This window comes from Micromys minutus (assembly GCF_963924665.1).
Source record: "Micromys minutus genome assembly, chromosome: 24".
Lineage (NCBI taxonomy): Eukaryota > Metazoa > Chordata > Mammalia > Rodentia > Muridae > Micromys > Micromys minutus.
Genome location: NC_137959.1, coordinates 50,401,871 through 50,418,600, shown reverse-complemented (window position 1 = coordinate 50,418,600; position 16,730 = coordinate 50,401,871). Strand labels below are relative to the sequence as shown.

The 16,730-nt window shown below is 33.8% G+C and overlaps 1 protein-coding gene across 1 annotated transcript in view; it reads left to right on the top strand.

The window, feature by feature from the left end:
- The window catches only part of LOC308436302 (uncharacterized protein), a gene marked incomplete at both ends in the record, with an annotated part of 177,442 nt that overhangs the window by 47,179 nt on the left and 113,533 nt on the right, over positions 1–16,730 (top strand). The window contains 5 exons of the mRNA XM_080937161.1: positions 1,079–1,264; positions 4,076–4,113; positions 10,885–10,929; positions 13,255–13,417; positions 15,615–15,654. Of these exons, the coding sequence (XP_080793287.1) occupies positions 1,079–1,264; positions 4,076–4,113; positions 10,885–10,929; positions 13,255–13,417; positions 15,615–15,654 (472 nt within the window). The remainder of the gene's footprint in view (positions 1–1,078; positions 1,265–4,075; positions 4,114–10,884; positions 10,930–13,254; positions 13,418–15,614; positions 15,655–16,730) is intronic.

Genomic DNA, 16,730 nt, shown 5'->3' with positions numbered 1-16,730 from the left:
CTTGCCAAGGTACATAGACAGCATACATAGTATCAAATATTTTTATGAAGATTTTTTTTTCATAAACTTTCCTGAGATGTGTAAGAAACACAAATAAGTAAATTGTGATCAAAAACAAACATGTTTGATAACACACACACACACACACACACACACACACACACACACACACATATCAACTTCATTATTACATTTCAGAGAACAATAGTTACTTCTGAACTACAATTTTGTTAAAATAAGGAACAGACAACATATCCAATACTTGTAGGCATATGCTAAAGTATACAATCCTTCCCATATTTCTATTATATCAGCAAGAATTGTTCCTTTTTTGAAAGGAAATATTCAGTGAAAGTCTTGGGGAAATGCAATCATTTCATTTAACAAGTTTACTACTAAAAGTTTCTCCTAGAGAAGAAAATGAACAAAAACCTTCAATTAAGTAATAATGAGTTTTAATAGGAAAGGGTTTGAAATGATCTAAAGTTCACTAGTAAATTATTTGAAAATTTAAAAATGTAATTTTACAATATATATTATGTTAACCCATTTCTGTGAGTATATATTTTGGTTGTAAAAGTAAGACATTTTGAATGAAAAGACTATCTTATATGTGTAAAGCTTAATATAGTATATGCAGCATCAAAATGTATATTCATAAACATACCAGAAAATAAATGTAAGTATTGAGTGATTTTCTATGTGATTAGAGTTTTTGATGGTCTCTTTTGGTATGAATTTTCTTTTCAAGTTTTTCTTTGTAGAAAAATTTTGATTCTTGGTTTTGTAAAAATCCCCTTAGATGTCTTTTTCAGGTGAGATTGCTAATCATGGTTTTGAAATTTTGCAAAAATAACTTGGCTTAATTTTAATAAGATAAAAAATAGAATTTTTAGATTTTTAACATGCAATTTGTTTTATTAATTCTAATTGTAAAAGTGTTGAGTTATATCATATGGTTTAATTTAACTTAATCAGGTCAGTTAGAGAGAATGTAACTGTGTGTGTGCCAATTCCTAAAGTATGTGTTTTTAGGGGGATGTGACTTAAACCTGACAAACTCATTTCTCACCATCAGGAAGCTGAAAGAAATAAGACTCAACTCAATTATATCCTACATCAAAAGATGGATACGTTTAAAGAAGAGAAGAGTAAAACAAAATTGGACCAGGCTCTCAGTAAATCAAAGGTTAAGGGTGAAGATTCAAAAGATTCTCTACCAAAGAAGAGTGACAAACAGTCAGGTGGAGAAAGGCAGGATCAAGTGAGGGAAAAACTGACCAAAGCAGTAAGTATATGATTTACAGTAATTTTTTCATATCTTTCTTACTTTATTTGCACAAATTACTTTTTATTTATTTAGAGTTTTTATTTTTATACTTTAGATGTATGGATTCATTATCATTTTAAATATCAACTTTAAGTTAACAATTTTGCATGAGGATTTAAGCATTTGTTTGAGAACAGGAAGAAAATAAAGTTTTAAAACCTAAAGATACTCTATTTAAACTGGATAAAATTCAATATAAATGCACAATTACAGAGAAGAACCCTAAAGAATATTTTATTTTGTTCCTGTAGAACTGTGGATTCAGAAGTTTTACCCCTCTCTAACCCAAAAATGCTTTTATGAACTTCGTTCTGGCTTTGTTGGGTCTGATTCATTCCCAGGATCTGAGCCTCCTCTTTGACTAGCCCCCAGGTTTTTGAGCATACTCTCATGGTGATATTCACATTGCATACTAAAGTGTATCTTCCATTGTAGCCATGCAGGTTGTCTGTAAGTGAGTGGAAAGTACTATGTATTCTGTCGTGTTCAGGCTCTTCCTAGTTCTCCCCCCTATTTTCTAGTAACAAAAAAAAAAAAAAAAGAAAGAAAGAAAGAAAGAAAGAAATGTACCATTTCAGTTAGTTATTGGTGGCTGTATAATAAATCCCCAAAAAACTTTATGGCCCAGACAGCACACATGATTATCTCTGACTAAAATCCATTACCAGAAAAAAAAAGTCATATAAGGCTGTCCATGAAACAGTTTCTTCACAACTTTACAAAAGCTGGAAAAACAACAATGAAGAGGCAAAGTCAGAGAGATAAAGGGCAGAGACATGTTTGATCTTGGAAGTGACATGTCCTCAATCTTACCATATTCTCTACATTGAATAAACTTCATTTTCTAATGAATTGTTGATTATTGCAAGACTGTACACAAGAAGGCTCCATCACTGGCATGAATTTCAAGCTGAGAGCATGTGCATCAGTTGAGAGGCTGTGTGCTGAAAGCAACGTGAGTGAGACTATGAAAACTTCTAAACTGAATACTGAATTTAGCAGTTTAGCTTGCAATACTCAACAGGAGAAGCCATGAAAGATTAAGATTTTAGATAAAAGAGCAATGTGTAAGTCTGTAATTTTGTAGAAAACAAATGATGAATTACTAAGACAGTGAATTATTCTCCCTTATATTCACCCATAGTTTAAAAGTACTTTGTGTATATGGTAAATACATTTAGTCCTGTTTTTTTTAATGCCACTCTCTTGGTATTCCAGTACAACTAGCTGGCTGTGACACTGATACTGTCCAGGTTCAATTTTGTGTCTGATCTGGGACTGTACATCAATTCTTCAATCTTGATTTCACATAGGTACCTTGCTATCATCTGTGTCCAGAGATAAAAATATGAAACCAAACAGCAATAAAGAAAAAATAGGGCATCTCTGCTACTGAATACTAGCTTCTCTATTATAAGAACTCTACTGTGTGGTCTCATCAATATGATGGTAAAAAGAGTGGCTGGCTTGTAGTATGATTAAATTAAGAGACCAGGATTGCTATTATTTTTGCCAGGAACTGAACACAATCACTTGCCAATCCTTAGTTTATAGGATGTAATAACACTTTAAAGAATAAGTGAGTATTAAATGACATAATGTTCAGGAGCTGCTTATGTAAGTTGTTATCACTGTGTAATGCTGCACTGCATGGTTTTGATGATGCTGTTTAGTTTTGCCATAGTTCTCTGGGTGTCTGTATGAAAATTCATTGTGATATATTAGTGCATTGCTACTTTTGCAGCAAACAAAAAATGTGAACTGTACCATACCAGCTTATCACTGAGAGTAAACCAGGGTCAGTTTCTGTTGTAGAGAGTTATCTGATGTCATTCATGTGTCCAGGCATATCAAATCTTTACCATTCTACAAGTGGCTTCTGGCAAAATATTCAGCCTCAGCAATCAAGACCGACCTGAGGAACTTTGCATTATCCACCTTTAATATGAAGGAAGTTTAGAGGTGCAGACTAGCAAAGTATCTAAAAAAGAAAGAAACTATTTTGGTGAACTACCAAAAGTTTTGCTGTAGGTCGGTAAACAAAGTTTATGTGAAAGAAAGAAAGTTATGTCATGTTCAGGCCTGGAGTGACACCATGTATCAACATCTATTTTTCAGAAATATACCTGTTACCATTTAAATAAATTTATCTATCAATAAAATAATACTTGTTGGGCATATGTTTTAGTTTGACCAGATATGTCAATAAATTTTTCAGTGTTCATTTTTAATATACATGTAAAATATATGATTTGAAAGCATTCTTATGTAAGTGCATTAGACCAATAAACTATAGCAAGAGTATTTACAATAATAGTTATAAATATGTTTAAAATAATTTTTATCTACTAAACTTATATTAAAAACTATAGACTTTTAATTAATAAATACAGTTTCAGGACCAGCTCTTCCTTAATTTTGTCCTACACCAACAAAATTTTCTCAGCCTTTGTAACATATTGTTTTATATGACTCTCATGTTAAGAAAACTATTTTGATCCCATGACAAGTGATACATGCATTTAATTCCATCACTTGAGAGGCCAAGGCAGACAGATCTCTATGAATTCAAAACCAGGTTTGTCTACATAAGCTCTAGGCTAGCCAAGGCTTCATATTGAGAACCCATCTCAACATCAATAAGGTGGAGTGGGGCAAAAAAATCACCTTGAATATTTTTACCTGACTCATTTTAAACCTGCCTATATAATTGTTATATGTAAATTTAATTTTATCTTATTACAGACTTCATCTGATCAAAGTAAAAGGTCAGTTGGTGAAAGGTAAAATAGTTTTGTTCTGTGTTTCATAGTTTTATTTTTTATATATCTAAGTGTAAAAACACCAAGCTGAGTCTTTGTACATCATCACTTGTTCTTGTGCTATTACTTTGGACAACTAACTTTAAATACAAAGTCTTTGAAACTTTAGATGTCAAAAATTGGAAATTAGGGGAGTTAAAAAGCTCAAAAATTTAAAAGAACTTTAAATTCAGAATTAGATTTAAAGTATGTTTAGATTTCTAAATTGATAATCTGACTCTTATTTTTAATTTAGTTATTAAAACACAGGACCCAGATCTATAAACAATTCAATAACATTCTGTCTTTTGTTGTCCTAGCCACATTTTGGTACATATGGCAACATGAAACTAGTTGAGTTGCTTGATTTACCCAAATAAATATTACAGTTTTCCCTCTTTAGTCTCTTTGGTGATCATACTCTGATTATTACCCAGTCAGTTAGGGGACAGTGCTCCTGAGGTAGGATGTTTCAGGGACTGTAGATACTTTTAGAGTTAGTATACTATGAATCAAAATAAGCTGTCAGTGTTTTTCCCCTTAATTATACAAAGCCTCACACATTAAATTTTTACTTTGATTACCTTGCAAAAAATAGGAGAGAATGCCTGGCTGTGTGTGCTTCTATGTTCTATTAACACTTTAGATTTTCTAGATCACAGACCTAGTTAAATTAGCAAGTATTTGGCCTTGTTTTAAATTTTGTGCACGCGCACACACACACACACACACAAACACAAACACACACACACACACATATGAAGTGTGTGATTTTTCTATTGCAGAAAACGTTAAATATTATGTATTCCTTTTGCTTGCTATCTTTTTTCTTTACTTTCAATTCCTTTATTAAGGTGTTCTGAGTGCTTGCTATGTTACTTTGGGAAGGTTTTCTAATTTATTCTTTTATATTTAAAAGTGTATGGTCAGCATGATAACATTGTAAATTCATTAAAAAAAAGAACTGATAATTAATCTCCACAGCTTAAGAACTGTGTAGAAAGAGAAATAAAGCAGGGTGCTGTCATACTCACACTTAGATATGGTGAGTGAACCTTACCTAGTTCTATGGTTTCCCTAAGTATGAAAGATTGTAGGCTTTTGAAATGCTTCACTGTCTGCATCTGTCACCTAAAAAAGTTTTGATAATATTTAATATTGTTTTAATATTGAGCTTTGAGTTCTGCTAGTGAACTGATTGACTATTTGGTAAAAACACATCTTGGAAAACAGAAACATGAACTTTAAAAATTGTTATCATGTAACATTTGTCTAGTCTTAATGAAGGCATTAGTAAAGCAGTTTCATGCTGGGAATAAGTCCCCATGCCTTTAATCTCAGCTCTCAGAAGGGAAAGGCCAGAGGAACTCTGTGTACTCAAGGTCAGGTTGATCAATATATGGAGTTCCAAGCCACCCAGGGCTACAGAGTAGGACCCTGTCTCAAATAAATAAATTGATTTTAAAAAAGCAAAACTTACACACTTGATTGTATGCCTTTAAATAATTTCTCAGATGTTACACTCTCATTCACTATTATCAGTGAATAAGATTTGTAACTCATAATGGAGACAAGTGAATGAGACAAGAGATCAATGGGGCAGATTGGTAATATGAAACATATTATCAGGGAAACACCCACTGTACGATTCCCAGAAGAGTATTGTAATTAATTTCCGCTCAGTTAGTTTCTGATGTAGAACTCTCTGTGTCATGCAGAAAGTCTTCTTGGTGCAAGTTATATAAAAAGGTAACAGATGCATAGCTATTGTCTTTGTTGCATGAGCAGTAGAGTAAGGTAAATGTAGATGCAAAAGAAGCTGAGGATTATGTGGAACATCAGAGAAGATGAAGCATGCTTGGCTAGACTGAGAATTATATGGTATTTAATTTCAGAGGGAATGGGGTTGGCCTTTACTTGGGAATATTATAAAAGATATCTCCACGTGGATAGATCTTGAGGTCTTCCTGAACTTGATTAGAATCTGCATAAGGTGCACAATGAAAACTCTAGAAATTTGTTTTGCTGGGGATCTAAACTAAAGGCAATGCTGAGAAATAAGACATGAAATGGGTCGTTTCTGCTCTGGAGTTCAACCACAGTGAAGGGTCTTTGCATCATATAATAGTCTATAACTTGGGGGTTAGAAATCAACTTTTGAATATATCATTTTTGAATTTTTTCTCTCTTAAAACTTTATTTTAAAAAGAGGGATATATATATATACATATATATATATATATACAGATTTTTAAAGGCACTTTGGCATAACACTATATGAATATTTTTGTCAGTACTTAATTTTTTAGAGGTTTGAGAGCATGCATTGAAATCCCACTAGTTACCATAAGCATAAGGTACATGTAGGACAGAACGTAACATGGAAACAGATTCTTTGTGAGTATAGATTAAGCATAATAATCTTTGAATACCAAAAATACACAAAGCTATATTCTTAGCTCTTGGATTATTAATGATTTAAGGTCCAGGTGTACCACACTCTAAGAGGTATTTTTTTTCTAAGAAGGACTGAGGTTTTCCCTTTTTGGCCTTTGTTTCTTTTGAGCTTCATGTGGCCTGTGAATTGTTGCTGAGGTGTTCAGAGCTTTCTGGAGTTAGTATCCAAATATCAGTGACTACATATTATGTCTGTTCTTTTGTGACTGGATTACCTCATTCAGGATGATATTCTCTAGATGCATCCATTTTTTTTTTAGGAATTTCATAAAGTCATTGTTTCTAATAGCTGAGTAGGTGTTACTCCATTGTGTAAACATACCACAATTCTGAATTTTTATATCAAGTCTTTTGCATCAATGTTTCCAAGAAACCTTTATATCTGTGGACATTTTATTATCCCTCAACAAAAAGTAGTAATAGGATACATGAAATATACTAGGCTCTCATATTGCTGTGTAGTATTTATTATACTAGGAACAGCTGATGGTACAATGGAAAGTATTGAAGGAGGAGGAGCCTGACACATGTAATTATAAGTTTACAGAAAAAATAGGTAATTCCTGGTAGGAGAGATAGAGATTTGTTGAAAAGGGGACATTTGGAAGGTACTTACAGTCCAATATTGTAGGTATTCACAGAAGACCTTGTCTTGACCAAGCTATAAAATGGGGAAGAAAGGTTACTGGAAAGGAATCCTGTTCCTGATTCCTGTCAAAGGAAAATTTTCCTATTAGAATAATTTGGGTCTTGTAAGGTTAGATAGTTTTACATAATTTCCCTATTGTTTAAATTCTATTTTCAATGTTGCCAACAATTTTAAAGCTTGGTACAAAGTCAACATTATTCCTGTGAATTATTACAAACAAGATGTTATTAGTAGTCTGCCACCTGTATTTTTCTATGTTAATTAAGTAAAATATTTTATTTTATTTATTTTTTTAATACATTTTTAAGGTTGTAATTAAGTATTTGTGGGTACATATACATACACATATGTATATATGTAACAGTAATATAGGAAAAGAGGCTATTAATTTGAGGGGATAGGAGAGAGACTAGGAGGGGTGTAGGGAGGAAAGGGGGATGTGTTACAGTTCTATTTTAATTAAAATATATTCTTATTTGTTGTTGTTGAGTTTTACACAGTCTGTGAGTTGTTTCTGGGGTGTTCAGAGCTTTCTGGGGTTAGTATCTCATCATCAGTGACTGCATATTATGCCTGTTCTTTTGTGACTGGGTTATCTCACTCAGGATGATATTCTCTTGATGCATCTTTTTTCTTTTTTTTTTAAACTTTATTTGAAAAAACAAAGATAAAAGAAAAAAATTTAAACAGTTTTGCATAAATGTATACAAATACAATGTGTCAGTGCTTGTTTTTTTTTTTTTTTTTTTTTTTTTTTTTTTTTTTTTTTTTTTTTTTTTTTTTTTTAAGGTTTGATACTCTGCATTAAGGTCTTACTAGTTACAATGAGCAAAAAGTACATGTAAACCAGGATGTAACCCGGAATTAGTCAACATTTTCTTGGTGTGTAAGGATTGACCATGACGTTTTGTTTTTGTTTTGTTTTGTTTTCTTTTCTTTTTTTCTTGAACTTCACACAGTCTGTGAGTTGTTTCTGGGGCAGTCCAAGCCTCTGGGGTTAGCATCCCAGTATCAGTGAATGCATATTATGTCTGTTCTTTTGTGACTGGGTTATATCACTCAGGATGATATTCTCTAGATGCAACCATTTTCTTAAGAATTTGGTTAAGTCATTGTTTCTGATGGCTGAGTAGTACTCAATTGTGTAAATGTACCACAATTTTTGTATCCATTCATCTACTGAAGGACTTCTGGGTTCTTTCCAGCTTCTGGCTATTATAAATAGAGCTGCTATGGACATTGTGGTGCATGTGTCTTTGTTGTATGTAGAAATGTCTCTGGGGTATATGTCCAGAAGTGGATTAGTTGGGTCTTCAGGTAGTACCAATTTTCTGAGGAATCACCAGACTGATTTCCAGAGTGGTTGTATCAGTTTACAACCCACCAGCAGTGGAGAAGTGTTCCTCTTTCTCCAAAACCTCGCCAACATCTGCTGTTATCTGAGTTTTGGTTGAGAGGCTTTTGATGACTTCTTCTATTTCTTTAGGTGTTATGGGATTATTTATGTGGTTTACTTGGTCCTGGTTTAACTTTAGGATCTTGTATCTGTCTAGGAATTCATCCATTTCCTCAAAATTTTCCAACTTTGTGGAGTTTAGGCTTTTGTAGTAGGATCTGATGATTTCTTGAATTTCCTCAGTATCTGTTGTTATGTCTCCACTTTCGTTTCTGATTTTGTTAATTTGTATACTCTCTCTTTGCCCTCTAGTTAGTCTGGTTAGGGGTTTATCAATCTTGTTGATTTTCTTAAAGCACCAGCTCTTGGTTTTGTTGATTCTTTCAATGGTTCTTTTTGTTTCTATTTGGTCTACTTCTGCCCTAATTTTGATTATTTCTTGCCATCTACTCCTCTTGGGTGTATCTGCTTCCTTTTGTTCTAGAGCTTTCAGCTGTGCTGTCACATCGCTGATATATACTCTCTCCAGTTTCTTTTTGAAAGCGCTCAGAGCTATGAGTTTTCCTCTAAGTACTGCTTTCATTGCATCCCATAGGTTTGGATATGTTGTATTTTCGTTTTCATTGAATTCTAGAAAATCCTTAATTTCTTTCTTTATTTCTTCTTTGACCCTGCTATCGTTTAACAGAGCGTTGTTTAGTTTCCATGTGTATGTGGGCTTTTTGTTGTCTTTGTTGTTGTTAAAGACCAGCCTTACACCATGGTGATCTGAGTGGATGATGCATCCATTTTCTTAAAAATGTCCTTAAGTAGTTGTTTCTGATAGCTGAGTAGTACTCCATTGTGTAAATGTACCACAATTTTTGCATCCATTCATCTATTGAAGGACATTTGGGTTATTTCCACTTTCTGGCTATTATAAATTGAGCTGCTATGAACATTGTGGTGCATGTATCTTTGTTTCATGTTGGAGCATCTCTGGGGTAAATGCCCAGAAGTGGCATAACTGGGTCTTCAGGTAGTACTATGTCCATTTTTATGAGGAACTGCCAGACTGATTTCCAGAGTGGTTGTATCAGTTTACAACCCACCAGCAGTGAAGAAGTGTTCCTCTTTCTCCACATCCTCACCAGCATCTGTTGTCATCTGAGTTTTGGATCTTGGCCAATCTGACTGGTAAGAGGTGGAATCTCAGCGTTGTTTTGATTTGCATTTTCCTGATGGCTAAGGATGTTGAGCACTTCCTTAGATGTTTCTCAGCCATTCCATATTCCTCGATTGAGAACTTTTTGTTTAAGTCTGTACCCCATTTTTAATAGGGTTGTTTAATTCTCTGGTGTCTAGCTTTTTTGAGTTCTTTGTGTAACTTGGATATTAGGCCTCTATCTGATGTGTGGTTGTAAAGATCTTTTCTCACTCTGTTGGCTGCCTTTGGCTTTTACAGTCTTATAGTAATGTAGAGTATCAAACTTTTTGAGCTTCTCCTTAATAGAAGAACCTACAATATGTTACTCTGAGGATTTTTAGTAATGACAAATGTTCAAGCTATTAAAATTTTGTGGTGGGACTAGAGAACTATTTCATTTGGTAAAGTATCTATTTTGCAAATAGACATACCTGAATTTGGTTTCCATTACCGTATATAACAGAAGCAGGGAGTGGTGGTGTACACTTGTAATCTTACCAATAGAGAGGCAAAGTACACTGGTTCTTGTCAATCCCTGAATAGCTATCCCAGCCTAATTTTTGAACTTTTGACCCCTAAATACCCTGCTTCAATAGAGGTAGGCATTTGTTCCTGAATTATGATATTCATTGTTGTCCTCTGGCCTCCACATAGTGGATCTCAATGAAAAGAGATGGTCCATAGTTCTAAGGTATTTATTGTCATGGTGGAAGATGGATGCATAAAACCATACCCTGCTTCTCAAGGTGGACCTGAGATTAAATACCTTTTTCAGGGAGGAATGTCTGGGAAGGAAAGCTTATTGGCTATGCTGTCTGGGCTTCTAGGTACCTCATTAGCATGGAGACCTCTGCCTATGGTCATGTCTCTTTTATGTGAGAAATATGACACATGTTCCAAGTCAGGAATCTGGTAGGGAGCTGGGAGTCACCTAAGCCTCAGGTGTTTGCCTGCCAAGTCTCTGGGTCTTGACCTGCTCTACCTTACTAAACTCCCTGGTATGATTTTATGGCCCACATACAATGACACTCGTGAGAGGTTTTTGTTTTTTGTTTTTTCCTAAAGAGGGGAGTTGTGGCTGGAGTATGCTTTGAAAGTATGGAAAAGGAGGTAAGCAAAGTTATCCTGAAAAGGTTCTTGAGAAAAAGAATGCAAGGCAGTTTTCTGTTAGGTCTAGATGGATCATATAGTAAAACCTATTGTCCATGGTGTGTCTCTAATGACAATCATATATCTGGTAACTCAGTGTGAATCTGTTACAAGGCCAAGACATGGACGATTAACATTCGTGTCAGCCAGAAAGTGATTTGTCCTTAATAGCATTATATAACTATAAAGAGTGCTCTGCTGGGCTATATGTGCGTTGTTACAGCACGTGCCTCAGTTTATACCACTGCACTGTTTCCTGTATCTGTATGGTGATGACTAGAAAGAGACTTAATCTGAGGTACATGGTGAATGACACAAATTGATAAGACACAAACTACACCAAGATGGAGCAAATACACATCACTCTCATCATATTTTTATTGTTACTGTCTTTATGAGTTTAGACTATTTCCCATAGCCTTGTTATCTCCTCCTTCATGGATCACAGAAATGCTTTGAAGACATTCCTGTATCCACATCTCAGATGTGATGTCAGCTGGAACCTACTACTGATCGCATCCATTTAGCTTTTTTTTTTCTCTCCTGACCTTTCCAGCACACATTCCTTAGTTCTATTCAGTGATCATTTATGAGTACAGGAGATGAGAACTGGGAAATGCCAGAGTGTGAAAAAACACTTATAAATGAGCTTCATACCAGTATGTGTATGTTATACAAGATGATTTGCCTGCGTAAATCAAGTGATGCCTTCAAATCAAATCCTTGTATCAAAATCCTTAGGAATATCGCATTCTTGTCTTATAGCTGTATGCAAACATTAATAGTAGAAAGGATAGTCTATACTACAAGAGCAAGGGAGTTAGAAGTAAACATCAGTTCACAGTGTGCACCTGAACCACTTTATGCTTCAGCAACCCCATGACAACATTTCTCTAGTGTGTGACTTTAAAACCACCTCTAAAAGAATATGTATTTTATAATTGACATTTTCAATACTAGAAAAAACTAGTAAGTCATGTTTGAGAATGAAATTTTGTCCTTGTCAATTTGGAAGAAAAAGCTACTCATCTCTGTAATATTACATTATATTTTTAATTTCACCTGCTTTATAACTTCAACACAGAAATCTGTCCTTGGAAATTTCTTACCCACTATCTTAGTCAGGGTCTATTCCTGCATAAAACATCATGACCAAGTAGCAAGTTGGGGAGAAAAGGTTTTATTCAGCTTATACTTCCATATCTCTGTTCATCGCCCAAGGAAGTCAGCACTGGAATCCAAGCAAGCCAGTAAGCAACATCCCTCTATGGCCTCTATAAGAAATCAGACTGAGCAAGCTAGGAGAAGCAGGCCAGTAAGAAACATCCCTCCATGACCTCTGCATCAGCTTCTGCTTCCTAACCTGCTTAGGTTCCAGTCCTGACTTCCTTTGATGATGAATATCAATATGGAAGTGTAAATTGATTAAACCCTTTCCTCCTCCACTTGCTTCTAGGTCATGATGTTTTGTATAAGAATAGAAACCCTGACTAAGACACCCACTTTACTGAATTATTTTAGAGGCTTTGCAACAAGTGTTATGTAATTATTTCAACCAACCGCAATACTATCTGGTTAAGATAAACCATCAAAACTTGATTAAGACTGCTTAAAGACAAATAATTAGTGATGCCCCCTAATAAAAAAGGTTTTGTTGGGTTTTTATAAAAGTTGTAGATATTTATACCATTTACATTATTACCTGATATTGAATATTGGTAGATGCATAAACTGGGAGTAAGCAAGCAGAAAGTGCTCTGTGGCCACTCTGGTTCTAGAAACTGAAGATCCAATCTCATGCCTTGTGGTGGGAAAGAGAAACTGATTCCTTGCCTTGAAAGAAGACCTAACTTCAAAAAACAGCTAAATCTGTACTTAGAGTTGACTTAGTTTAAAACAAAACACACTTTTAGTGTTAAAATTTTTCTAGAGAAATTTTTATTCCACTCTGAAAAAAATTCTAATGATGTTTTTCAAGAAAATATGACAAAGCAATATCCTCCAGACTATCCTTCATTCAGGCTATCTAAGGCTGCTGGCTCTATTCCCTGTTATCATGAATGAGTATTGCAATATTTTAAATGCACATTTTGTGTCTTAAATCTCTCAAGATGCATTACCATCTTTGACTTGCATGACATTAATTTTGTATCTGAATTACCTTTGATTAGTTGATGAATTATATTTAAAGTTGCTTGCCTAATATTTTTGTTAATAGTGATTCTTCAGTTACAAGTCCAATGTTCTCCACTTAATCTAACACTAGATATTTTTGTAATTCTAAAGATCAGAGAAGAGAAAAGCTAAGGCAGATCCTTCAGCTTTAGAGGGTTTCCCACCAGGAACCGTTAAGTCATTAATAGAAGAGCACCAAGAATCAACCTTGTACAAGCCAAATAAAAAAGAGACTTGGTCCACGGTGTCACTTCCTGTTCTTGCTGAAGAAATGGTAAAGGCATGGTACAGTTTATTGAAAAATGCTTATTTTAGGTTACCAGATTCTTTTAGTGTTCTGAACAGTTCCTGGTTAAAACATTATCAATATTTCCTTATTTATGGAATAACAAGTGTGTTTTTAATACAGTTGGTTTATATTTACAATGTTGGAAATAATATTTGAGAAGTATAAAAATTTTAACATGTAAAACATTTTAATGAAATTGACAGAATGATGCTTGATTTAATGACGAATTAAAACATATAATTCATGGGATGAAGGAAATTTTTAGTTTTTACTCCAAAATTCAACAATTTTTATACTGTAAAATGGTTTGACTATGAAACCATATCACTTTTCGTGATCTTATATACTGGAAAACTATAAAACTACTTAGAAAAGTATTTAGTTATGACATTTGTAGGGCCAAAAATTCTGGGAAAAAGAAAGACTAAATAGTCCATGTGCATGTGACATATATTTACAATGTGTTTTTATCATGGATGGTTTTTTTTCCTTTTTTTTTTTTTTGGTTTTGTTGCATTTTATTTTGTAGTTTGGTACTCAGGATTGAATGGAAGACCTCGTGGATGCTAGGCAAAAGCAATACAGAGAAACTATATCCAAAATGTATATTCAAGTCACTATGATTTAGCAGTTTTTATTAATTCATTTATTTTCATTTTTTTTTAATTCTTGAGGTCCAGTTTATTAATTTTTCTTTTTGTACCTGAAGTATGACAGTTTACACCAAGTCCATAATTAACATAAAATACATGGACGAAAACTCACATTCCACTGAAATCAACAAGGCAAGTATGTGAAGGCTTAAATAGTACAGTTGACAGTTGAAAGAGATCTAGGGGATTCAAACTAGAAAGTCTGAAGTCAAAATGTCTCTATTTGTAGATCATATAAAAATATACATGAGTTTTGTAGAATCCCATTTATATGGCTCTGCTAGTTCTATGAACCATAGCATTCTCATGAGTTAGCTTCCTTCAGAACCTTTGGATTTGCCTGATCCGTGCACCAAATTTATCAGACCTTCAGTGTATTAAAGTTTTGAGTACAGCTCTGATTTATCTCCCATGAGGACAGGCATTTGTGCTGAGAAAAAATTCATATAAAGTGGCCAAAATACCAGTGATTGGATTTTATAATTTCTTTTTTTTTTGGGGGGGGGAGGAGGAAGAGGTTTATTCAGCTCACACTTCCACATTGCTGTTTATCACCAAAGGAAGTCAGGACTGGAACTCAAGCAGGTCAGGAAGCAGGAGCTGATGCAGAGGACATGGAGGGATGTCACTTACTGGCTTGTTTCTCCTAATTTGCTCAGTCTGCTTTCTTATAGAACCCAGGTCTACCAGCCCAGGGATGGCACCACCCACAATGGACTGGGTCCTCCCCTCTTTTTTTTTAAACAACTTTATTTTACAAAACAAAGATAAATGTACAAATTTTAAACATTTTTTGCTTAAAATTATACATTTTTTGTCAGTACTTTTTTCAGATTTTGACATAATTTTTACATAAAACTGTATGAATATATTTTTTAGTCAGTACTTGATTTTTTTCAAGGTTTGATAGTATGCCTTGAAATTTTAATAGCTACAATGAGCTAAAGTACATGTAAAACAAAATGTAACATGGAAATAGTTAAAGTTTTCTTGTTTTGTAAATATTTTTTTTTGTTTTGTTTTGTTTTCTTTATTTCTTGGACTTCATACAGTCCGTGAGTTGTTTCTAGGGGAGTGCAAGCCTCTGGAGTTAGCATCCCACTATCAGTGACTGCATATTATGTCTGTTCTTTTGTGACTGGGTTATCTCACTCAGGATGAAGAAAATGGCTGCATCTAGAGAATATCATGGATGTTTCTAAAGTAGGCTTATGGAAAGAATTTTGTAAGCCATTAGGCTTTTTCTAAGAAATTAAGTAGGCTAAAATAGAATTTGAATCAAGAACTGTAAAGTTGGTTTGACTGCCTGTCTATTTCAGTATGATTAGTGTCCCCAAATGTAGCTCAGATCTTCATATTGTTTATAATCTTTTATTTAATGAATTCAAAGAGCAATGAAAAATCAAATGTTTTTGTAATGAGAATGCATATTAGGGTGAAAAGCTTTCTGACCAAAAATAAATAAATAAATTAAATAGCGCTTCTATGTGCATTATTTGTAATTATTTACTACAATTTTTGTCATTAAGACTGATGCATCAGAACAAGCAGAAGCAGAAAACATTGAAGGTAAGAACTATTTTCTGTTTTATAACACTAAATATGAAGGTTTGAGTCTCCCTGTGAATAAGAACCTTGTTTAATACAAACATCACTTAGTCCCAAGTAATACATATGCTCACTAGTTATGTCAGAAGTATGTTGATGTATTCTCACTACATTACTCAGACTCCATTTTAACTAAAACTTCTACACAATGACAGCTTTGCCTAAACCAAGAATAGATTTAACATCATAAGCTCTTAGTGCTTCAGAAATTCATCTGGGTATACCAAAAGAGACAATAATTTCTGGAATTGAATAATTGGTATTCTGCTAGGTTCTTTGAAGAGTTGTTGATACATAATATATATAAAACAAAGATAAAGCTAATTTTTATGCATATCTGTTTTTAATGTCACATTTATATTGAATTGTCTGGCCTGAACTTTCCAAATAAAATGAAATTGTTGATAATTAAGGTATGGCAGCATCAACGCTGTGCTTCTTAGTAGACTTGCTTCTACATATTCCTTGTGACAGTGGGATACTCAGACATAGTCAGAACTCCCATGTTGGTTATGATTTTAAACAAGAGTTGATTTGAATGAACTTAATTTAATTCAGTGCCATTAAGTATATTCACAGAATTGTGTGACTATCATGATATCCATCTCCATGGCCTTTCATGGCTACAAAGAGATATCTCTTTTCCCTCTCCTTCCCATGTCTGGTAATCTCTGGTCTTCTTTCTGAGCTGTCACTCAATATGTGAAACTTTCCTTCAATATGTGAAACTTTCTGTTTTTCCACACACTTGATGGTGATTGTATGATTGCTGGAATAATATCTACCAGATCTTTAGTCTTTTATCTAATTGTGTTGTCTTTCCTATTTCTTAGCTTATGAGGTTTTATGAATATTAAAACTATGGAATGATTGATTTGCCTATATTTTTCCCATTTTTGGGAGATTTTCCAGTTTTGGAGTTAATGTTCTTAAGTTCACAAAATATTTCAATTTTGTGAAGCTTAGTTTATATGTATTTCTTTTGCTTTACACTTTTGTTGTTCTCACTGACAATTCTTCACTAAATCTATAAATAT